This window comes from Ahaetulla prasina, chromosome 3 (genome assembly GCF_028640845.1).
Source record: "Ahaetulla prasina isolate Xishuangbanna chromosome 3, ASM2864084v1, whole genome shotgun sequence".
Taxonomy (NCBI): domain Eukaryota; kingdom Metazoa; phylum Chordata; class Lepidosauria; order Squamata; family Colubridae; genus Ahaetulla; species Ahaetulla prasina.
In genome coordinates, this window is record NC_080541.1 from 181,215,312 (window position 1) to 181,225,890 (window position 10,579).

General features: G+C 38.9%; 1 protein-coding gene across 1 annotated transcript; it reads left to right on the forward strand.

Annotated features, from left to right (window-relative positions):
- The first annotated feature begins 1,399 nt into the window (after window positions 1-1,399).
- On the forward strand, window positions 1,400-8,325 carry LHFPL5 (LHFPL tetraspan subfamily member 5). Its single transcript, XM_058177842.1, has 3 exons — window positions 1,400-2,112; window positions 5,815-6,051; window positions 8,006-8,325. Exons 1-3 carry the CDS (start codon window positions 1,701-1,703, stop codon window positions 8,020-8,022), a joined length of 666 nt encoding a protein of 221 aa, XP_058033825.1. The 5' UTR covers window positions 1,400-1,700; the 3' UTR covers window positions 8,023-8,325.
- The last annotated feature ends 2,254 nt before the right edge of the window (window positions 8,326-10,579 follow it).

Below are 10,579 nucleotides of genomic sequence, written 5' to 3' on the forward strand. Positions count from 1 at the left end.
GCACACATTTCTTTTCAAGAAGATTCATTACACTGCAATAGGCTAAATAATTTTACACTGACAACAGATAAGAATTATTTTTCACCATTTGAGACTATGAGGAAGTCATGCCAACTCATCAGCTTAGCCAGAATTTATGGCAAAAGATCTTTCCAAGATTGTCTGAATGTTCCTCATGCTTTTATCTACTGTACATGTAATGCTTATGTCACATTTTCCATTTTTAGCCAATTGTTCCAATATATTTGGTGAATATACACTATGAGGTGGTTGTCCTTTTATGTCTTCAATCAGCCAAGAAAGTTCTGTATATTCCCTTTCAATGGGCTTCCAGTAATGATGGAGTGGAATAGTTAGCTTCTCAGAAATGACTAGAGGTCCTGCAGCAACAAGAGGCTATCTTAGAAAAAACATCTTAGAAAATCTACTATATACTAATACTAATATATGTATGTATGTATCAGCATTATAATTATTTTTAATTTTGTTTATTCTTTTAGCTTTTAAAATGATTAATTGTGTATATTTCTCCCTTCTTATGCTGGTCTATAACCATAATAATATTTAATTGATTTGTCAGCTTCATGGTATTTTGGGAGCATAATTCATCACGTTTGCAGGGGATCTGATTAAGATAGAATAATACAGCATTAATATATTATAGAAAGGCTAACTTTGTGGATGTTCATACATTAGACTCACCATGATTTACATGTCGATTTGTTGAATAAGACACTATTTGCAAGGTTGCATAATATTCTAAGTCATAAAATTTATCGGACTGACTGTACTGTTCGGAAATGTTTGCACTCAAAACTATACAAATCACATAATAGCTAAATGAGATTATGAATTCAGCCTTAAAGCCAATATCTGGAAAAACCAGCTCATCTTGATGTTGTACAAATTGGCATCTTGCTCTGTTTTGCAGGAAGAACAATGTGCTTTTATGTTAACTATATTCAACAAGATTTATATGTCCTGTCCAGGAACGTACTATTTTCCAAGGTATAATTGGTAATACTTAATTTGAAATGGGGATGGTGGATTAATCTCTATTTATCCCAGTCAAGGGAATCGGTGTCGGTTCTCTGGTGTCTGCCCCCAATTAATGGGAAACAGTGACTACCCTTCGGTTCATCAGTCGTGGGCTGCCTGGCTTTCTCTGCCAATCGCTGTCTGTGGTGCTGAAACAGAGCTCACAAATAAAGCCGCAGAAATTCTTCTTCGCTGCTGCTTGGAAGCAGGAGGGATATTTCCTTTACAGGGAGGGAACACCACTTTCTTGGAAAGCACCAGATATGTAGGATGCTGGGAGAGGAGGAACAGGAGGAGGAGGAGGAGGAGGAGGAGGAGCAGCAGCAGCAGCAGCAGCAGCAGCAACTAAGGCTAAGCATTCTTCAGGCTCCAGCACCTCCCACCGAGCTGTTCAGTATGGAAACAAATAGCCCTTCTTGCAAATGGTCATCCGAGCATCTGTGGCTGGGGCAAAGAGTCACAGGAAAGGCAAGAGCTGCTTCACAGAATCCTGATCTATCAGTGAGGTGGAAAGCCAACCTTGCAGCCCCTCTTCCTTGGATTCAGCTTCCCTATGTGCTGCCCCTCATTAAAGTTCCTGGAGTGAGAAGGCAATCATTTTTCTGTTTGACCCTGAACTTCAAGACATGTCTTACAAGACATAGCCATCTCTCCGTGGAGCCATGGCAAAGATGCTGCCAGCACAGGAAGCAGCAAAGATCTATCATACCAACTACGTGAGGAATGCTCGAGCCATGGGAGTGCTATGGGCACTGTTCACCCTCTGCTTTGCTGTGATCATGGTGGTAACTTTCATCCAGCCCTATTGGATTGGGGACAGCATTGACACTCCACAAGCTGGTTATTTTGGCCTCTACTCCTATTGCATTGGAAATGCCCTGACTAGTGAACTCATCTGCAAGGGCAGCCCACTGGACTTTGGCACCATCCCCTCAAGTGCTTTCAAAACAGCTATGTTTTTTGTGGGCATTTCTACCTTTCTCATAATTGGCTGCATCCTCTGCTTTAGCCTCTTCTTCTTCTGTAATGCAGCTACTGTCTACAAAGTGTGTGCTTGGATGCAACTGGCAGCATGTGAGTTGGACATAGAGAACCCAGGGGATAGATTAAGACATCCGTTAAAGATAGCTTCAATGTGCTAAGGGATTCCTGCTCAAGTATATTATGCTGGGGATACCATAACCTCTTTGTCCTATCTCCCAAATTTGCAGTGCAAGGGGCATCTATTTAAAATGAATATATAAATCTGCCATTTGGCTTGAAGTTCCATCGGCATCACTCCTAGTAATGAGAAAGCAAAATGGATTTGTGCTACTGCAAAGTAAATATTAGTTCCTTGATGATGCAATTCTTTTCAACATGTGAATATAAATCTGCTATTTGGATTCAGGTTCCATTGGCAGCCTTTTCCTGAATGTGCTAACTGTCGCTGAAAACAAAATATTCCATTTCTTTAGTTCCCATGTTAGACAGCAATGAGTTTATTTTAGTGAAATGACCTGTTCTTGAAGTATATTGTAGTCTGTTAAGTGATATGCAATGACGCTTAATTGTATAATCTATTTGAAGGACAAGCAATTGATGCACTTTTTCTGATTGTTTGGTGTTTTTTTAAAAAAAAATGAAGTTATGTTTTAATGTTTTTTTTTTCTTAATCTGCTTTCTTTGTGGCTGCCATAATCACTGTCTCTGGTGAAGGTGTAGATGTAATCATGAAGTGACTGCATAGAAGAGGGTATTGATTTAAAACATCACTAAAACAAGCAGGAATGAGCAAGGAGAACACAGGAGGAATCTTGCTGAATACGATCAAGGCTCCATCTTCAGTGCTTTTGACAGGCAGATTTAGCAGTTAGCATTGCCTAGAGAGGAGATGTGTATTTTAAGAAAAATGCTTCTTTCTGATGAAAAGGAGATGCTTTATAAAAGATATTAGCAGCTAGAAATTTCCGAGGCCAAAAGGAAAATGAGCTTCCGTTTTTATTTCCTTTTACATATGAGAGAAGTCAGAAAACCATCAAGATAGTTGCAGCCTGAAGAAGAAAAACAGGGTAAAATTTTGATTCATAAGAGAAAAGGGCAATACAATAGTCACTACCAGCTGAAGCCTTTCAGATATGTAAAACTACGCTTCCTATAATTCTGTGCCAGTGTGGGCATGGGAAGGTTATGATGAAAGTAAGGTATATTACTGCAATATTTAATAGCAAAAGGGTACAGGTTTTACTAATTCAAAATAACTAGTGGGTTGGAGTCAAAAATAGCCATAATTATAATAGATTCACCAAAAATATTTGGACTTAAGATCCAATTTTAATCGGGATACTTTACATATAAAATTATGTATAATATTCCCATATTTATCAGCAATGTTATAGAAAGAAAAATAATATTAAAGGACACCTGAGCCTAGCAAGCATTGCAAGTCAGAACACACACATAGCACACATACAAGATCCTAGGGGCAAAATTAAATAATGCTGTTTGGGAATTACTCAATTCCCGGAACTCAAAATGAAATACATCCTGCCTTCTATTTGTTCATTTATAAGTTTTTGCTATTAGTGGTAAAGTTTTTTTTTTAAACGTTTCCTTCTTTCACTTCATTCCGAGAGAAATAAATGAGTTGCTTTATTTAATGGTATGCAAAACACGAGCATTCTTTGCTTGAGGAAATGCACTTTGGCTTTCCATCTTCTAAAAATTACCACAAATTCAAATTAGGGCCAGGATTTTAGGTAATGACTTTCTATTCCGCCTAGAATATCCTGCTTAAATATGCTTACGCTAATTAAGCCCTGCCTGTAATGGGGATGCCAAAGATGGAGCACAATTCTCTCCAGTTTTTTTATAGTGAGAGAGACCTTCAGAAGGCCATCTGATCTTAAAGCATGAAGATGCTGAAAGCCAGTAATGGTATTTGAAACCTTTTTCAAATATTGATGCCGGTGAACAAAGCCTGGCTACATGATCTGCAGAGGCTTCTTCAGCAAATAGAAATGCATTTGCATGAAATAGCGGTTAAAGTAAGTCTGGCAGTGCAGCAACAGGTTTAGCAGTAGCATTTTGAATAAGCTGAAAGGACAGGCACAGTCATTAAAGAAAGCTGTAATTCTTCCTGGCCTCAAACATAAATAACTTAAGAGGCTTGAAAAAGGCTTCTGATTAACCCACATTGGCTGAAGGGCACAATGCTGGAGGACTGTAAAGATCCTGAGCGACAGGGGAGTATAAAAGCTTTTCTTAAAAGAATAAATCAGTAAATTGCTATGGCAACCTTGTGACATGTTTCTATCCAAGTAACACACTCTCATTCATCTGAAAATTCACCTTCCTCACAATAATAACAATAATAATGTGTTATACTGACCATAGAATCTGGTACCTTGGAAATCTCACCATACTTCCATATAAATTCCTGGCTGTTTAAATTTATATCTTAAAGTACTGTATAGGCAGTCCTCACTTAATGACCATAACTGAGACAGGCAACTCTATCACTAAACAATGTATTTGTTATGCAAGCCATCATGTAACTGTAACTTGCAATTTTAACTGTCCACTTCTGCATTGACTCCGCGTGTCAGAAGCTGGCTGTGAAGTCTGCAAAGGGCAAATGTAACCCAGGATGCTGCTACAGTGGTAAGTGTAATGCCCCATCCTAAAGTTACTTGTTTCTGCACAGTTGTAACTTCAAATTGTTGCTAAACAGGGCAGTTGTTAAGTGAGGACTGCCTTGTCATAGATTAAAACTCAGGATGCAAAGACAGGGAATGAGTAGATATTTCAAAACCTTTTCTTCTTGAATGTAGGGCAGACCATAGCAAATAACTAGCTTTTTAGTAAAGGCTTGACTAATGCTTCTCTGGACAACAGAAGTAAAATAGTTTTACAGCTCTTGATTGCTTGCAGGAATATCACGTAATCATAAACTAAATCAGGGGTCTCCAATCTTGGTCCCTTTAAGACTTGTGGACTTCAACTCCCAGAGTCCCTCAGCCAGCAAAGCTGGCTGAGGAACTCTGGGAGTTGAAGTCCACAAGTCTTAAAGGGACCAAGATTGGAGACCCCTGAACTAAATGGTAACAAAAGCAATTTTCAATGTCCTGTGCTTGTCCACTTTTTTTAAGGACAGACATTTTGTGCTCCTCTTTCTACTTTTCATGTTAAACTCTAATACTATGAAGTCTTTTGTACAGGTTACAGATCTCTCTTAAGATACTCATCTAAGAACAGCTTATAAAGTATTAATCATAGAGATTTTATTTCCAAAAAGTAGACACAAATTGTGGTCGTCTCTGCCCTGGCTATGGAGCTGACCTGTGGTTATTCAATCGGGGAAGAAAAGGCCTGATGCTAACAATAATTTCTAGAACTGCAAATTTTTTTTAATTCCCAAATTAAGCCTGTATTTGCATTAATTCAAGTTTTCACTAAGCTTGGCTAAACTGTGGTTGTGGCAAAGACGGCAAGATGAGCAACAATATCAAGCTTTCTGATCAGTTTCGAAGGAGAGAGAATACCTCCGTTTCTCAAAGGTGGTAAAAGGTAGTGAATGTACTTTACATTGTACTGTCGTGCCATCACTTGCACTTGAACCCCCTTTTGAATCTGTCCCATTTATTTATTTGTTTATTGATTAGATTCGTATAGCTTGCCCAGCTTGCATAATCAGAAGGCTGAGCAGAACACTTCATATGAAAAACCCACGAGATACTACAGTGAGGTTGCAACTGTGTCTTTCAATAGCATCACTGAATTACCTTCCATTTCCAGGTGCAGGCTTGTCCATTGGCTGCCTGCTCTACCCTGATGGCTGGGACTCCCCTGAGGTGAAACGCATGTGTGGAGAGAAGACTGACAAATACACCCTGGGAGTCTGCACTGTGCGCTGGGCATACATCCTTTGCATCATTGGCATTCTTGATGCCCTCATCCTTTCTTTTTTAGCATTTGTGCTTGGCAACCGCCAAGACAATCTTCTACCCTCTGATTTCCAAGTGGAAAACAAAGGTAAGCCAATTCCCCACCACCTTCCCAGAAGAACCTACCCTTCCCATAGTCAAAATAGCAAGGACAGTGGAACTAAAGGTGATGAGATTTGGACATTTACTGCCATAAAATTTATAAGGACAAAAAGTGCATAAGCTTGTCATGTGCAGATTATTAATATTAGAACTTATGCTGCATTAAAATTGTCAGAACCTTTCTTTTCCTTAATTTAAATAGTTCTTGTGGTATACTATCCTGTTTCCCCCAAAGTAAGACATCCCCTGATAATAAGCCCAATCAGGCTTTTGAGCGCATGGCAATAAGGCCAAGCTCTTATTGCAGGGTTCAAAAAAATATAAGACAGGGTCTTATTTTCAGGGAAACACGGTGTTTTTCTTCCATGCTTCAAACAAAGGCAGTATATGCAAGCTACAAGATGTCTACTGTAAAAAAAAAACAACTGGCTATATGCAGTTTTATTCCAGTAAAAATGCATAATGTGCCCCTGTATTGCTGCCTGGCGATGGCCGAGTTCAGTGATTGTATCATTGATTCTGCTGGTGCAGGAAATAATAAAAAAATTTAATAGAATATTCTAATTCATCACAAGTGAGGGATTGGGCAGTGGAGGAGCACAGCAGGGTCATGAATGCATTATAAATCATTGGAGAAAAATATGCAACGTTTCTGCAAACTTTTTTTGGGAAGCCCTTAGCCCTTAGTTTAAAAGAAAAAATCCCAAGTACGCTTCTGGTATTTGTAGCTACTGTATAAACTGTCTTCTAAATTATTCCTTTCCTTAGTGGTTAAAAATAATTAAAATAGCATTATATCCATGAGACTGTTACTTTGTGTCCCATCACAGTTTTACGTTTTAGACATTTGTAAAATGAAAAATCCACTGCTTTGATAAAAATGAAATTGGCCTTTAGGGTAATTCAGCAGGCTTGGGATTCTAGAATGAAAAAGTCTATAATTTGGACATTACTTCTGCATTTTGTATAGAGGGTTATTAGGGTTTATGTTTTTCCAAATGTCAGGCCAATCTTTCCCATTTGGAAAAGTTTCAATCAACAAAATGGGTGATTAAAACTTGTGCCTTTTCACCTGTTCTCCAAATGTACATTCAACCTGTCTGTTAAACCAATGTGTCTCTTCTGATTGTTAACAACAAAAAGACTGCAGTGGTTTTTTTCCCCCTCTCAATATCAGAAAACACGGGGAAAACTGGTTTCACAGTGCCCTCTGTTGAAGAAGGGAAAAGTTATTGGGGATGTTATTATCAAAAGTTCAAAACAATATAACAAACTAAAAATAGTCCCTACAACTTTCAGACAGCGGCCTTCAGGATGCTGTAAAAAACTTGATAGATCTACCAAGCTGGGAGATGTTATTCACAATTTCTTTGGAGGCACATATAAACTGGTCCTAGTTGTCACTAACTGTCATTGCCATGCTAATTCAGCTGAAGTAAGTTACTGCAAAGCAGAGCCCTTCTCTTCCCTGGGTTTATAATCATAGTCAAGCATGGTCAACAAATTCAACACTCTTCAAGTGCTAATGGCAAATTCTATCCTATGTGTAACATGTGACATCACAGCTTCTATTTAGACCAGTGGTGGGTTGCTGCCGGTTCACACCAGTTCGGGCAAACCGGTAGCGGCAGTGGCGGGAAGCTCTGCCTACCCACCCAAACATCTCTGCGCATGCGCAGCATTTCACGCACGCATGCATCCACGAGCAAGCTGGTAACAACGAGATTTAGACCAAATTTGGTTATTTTAAGATGTAGGGATTTCAACTCTCAGAATTCCTCAGCCAGAATGATAGGAGTTGAAATCATCATAAAATGACCAAATTTGAAAAACACTTCAGACAATGAAAAATGGTTGTTATTTCATTAGCTACTTTTGGAGAAATTGGGAGGGGAAATGGCACTTTCTGGATTATTATGACATGTTCTTTTGTCCTGCAGAGGAAGCAAATAAATGAAGATGAATACTGAAGGAATTGCAAGTGTACTTACTTCTGCCCTTGAATACTGAGTACTCCAACTTGACCTTGGACTCAGAAAAGCTGCTTGATACACATGAATGCTAATGTGGATTCTGTCAGTTATCTAGACACATCAGTCTGTGTTATAGAAGAGTGATTCTGCAAAAAAGAGTGTGCTCTTTTCCAGAAAAGACTATGAAAAATAAATTTTGTTCAGTGTGACATTAATTGGTTTTGATCTCCACATCCTGTTTGCAATCATGTTTTGTAAGATGTTCTATAGCTACGGGGCCCAATAGATCTGGATAATTAATAATAGACTTCAAAACATTTTGCTGAATTAAATATTGCAACCATTCAGCTAATTTAATATTACTTATAACAGGCATAGGGGGACGCAGTGGCTCAGGGGCTAGGACATTGAGCTTGTCGATTGAAAGGTCGGCAGCTCAGCAGTTCGAATCCCTAGTGCTGCCATGTAACAGGGTGAGCTCCTGTTCCTTGTCCCAGCTTCTGCCAACCTAGCAGTTCGAAAGCACTTAAAAAATGCAAGTAGATAAATGGGGACCACCTTTGGTGGGAAGGTAACAGCATTCCGTGCGCCTTTGGCGTTGAGCCATGCCGGTCACATGACTACGGAGACGTCTTCGGACAGCGCTGGCTCTTCGGCTTTGAAACGGAGATGAGCACCGCCCCCTAGTCGGCAACGACTAGCATGTATGTGCAAGGGGAACCTTTCTTTACCTTATAACAGGCATACGGCTGCCCTGCAAACTTATTTCAGGAAAATGTAACCTTTTAGCTCTTGTGAATCCTGTTCAAATGTCTACATAGCACATAGGCAATTGCCCAAGCCTTCTCATCAGAATTCTATTTCTTTTTCAGGCTTGTTAAGGTATATGCATTGACATAAGTCATGGGGTTATGTTTTCCTCAAACCAATGGAGTACAATCCCTGTTAATTCATTTGTCCAGCTAGTATGAATGGAAGAAAGTTAGGTAATACTTAAGAGTTACAGCTTGGAACTTTTGGACCAAGGTATTATTCAGGATTACTCTTTGCATTTCAATCAAGAAGTATATATAGTATATTTGTATATCCAATTTACATTTGCCACAAAGCAATTCTGAGATGGATCTTTCAAAGCTTTTGAATACATTATGTACCCTCTATGGCTGAGGAATTCTGGGAGTTGAAGTCCACAAATCTTAAAGTTGCCAAGGTTGGAGATCCCTGCTCTATGATATAAAGTACCCCCCCACCTCAGTGCATGCTGCTCTATCCTTTTACAAAGGTCACTTTAAGGGATGACTTTATCCCTGACACCATTCCACTGGATTTGTTACATCTTCCATATAACACTTCATTTGTAACACTATTAACCCACCTTCAACAATGTGACTATCACTTACGCAATTTTTTTTTGAAACATCCACATCTACTTTTCTAAACCTCATGCTGGTAAATTTTCCCAGGAAAGTGGGAATGTTTTAAGAACCATTCTATCAGCTGTTCTGGTTCAAGAGGAGTCTCTTATGCAGGTCTGACTTGTTCAAAATGTCTTAGTGCCTAATGTAAATTATTCCCATGGCACAATTTCATCTATGTACTGTAACTTCCAAACTCTGTCATTTCCATGGAACAGATGTTTTTAAGGATACTTAATCAGGCCCAGACCTTAATATGCTTTTCAGCTGCCTACATTTGGTTTTTAGAATTGGCCGAATAATGAAATATTAATTCCAATGTGGACCACTGTTTTTGGTACTATCCAACAGCCTATCTGCATAGTACAGGTAATCCTCGACTTAACAGCAGTTGTTAGTGACCATTCAAAGTTACCACGACACTGAAAAAAGCAACTTATGACCATTTTTCATGCTTATGACCATTGCAGCATCCCCATGGTCATGTGATCAAAATTCAGATGCTTGGCACTGACTCATATTTATGATGGGTGCAGTGTCCTGGAGTCATGTCATCCCCTTTTGTGACCTTCTGACAAGCAAAATCAATGGTCATTAATTGAACAACTGTGATTTACTTAACAACTGGCAACAAAGGTTGTAAAATGAGTCAAAATGCACATAAATGTTTTGCTTAGCAACCAAAATTTTGGGCTCAATTACCTGTATTACCTGTATTCCAAGCCCACAAGCACTATACCTATCCCTTCTATTTCCAATGCTTCATTCATCTACAACCCCAGCTGGCTGCTGCTCAGTAGAACACAAGTTCATCATCCAAGGATTGAATTCTTCCTACGAGTACACCTCTCTTTACCCTTGAAAAGTCCTTTCCCAGTAAACTCATTTCACTGACAGCAAGGAATCTATTAACCTAGAAATGAGATGCCATATTTAAGATCTTATTTGTACTTTTCTAAGGATCTTCAGCTCAGCTACCTTGTTTTCAAGGGAGAGACTTGTTGTAAGAATCAAAGGCATTAAACATAAACTCAGTTTATGCCCAGCTGACAGTCATACATATGACTCTAATAAATCTACACCACTAAGTCAGCTGACTTTCTATCATTACATTCATTAGTGATAG

What these genes read in the sequence shown, in the direction of transcription:
- LHFPL5 (XM_058177842.1), top strand. Translation starts at nt 1,701, where the DNA reads ATGGCAAAGATGCTGCCAGCACAGGAAGCAGCAAAGATCTATCATACC. An exon ending in TTGGATGCAACTGGCAGCAT is followed by an intron (nt 2,113 to 5,814) that starts GTGAGTTGGACA and finishes TTCCATTTCCAG; the next exon opens with GTGCAGGCTTGTCCATTGGC.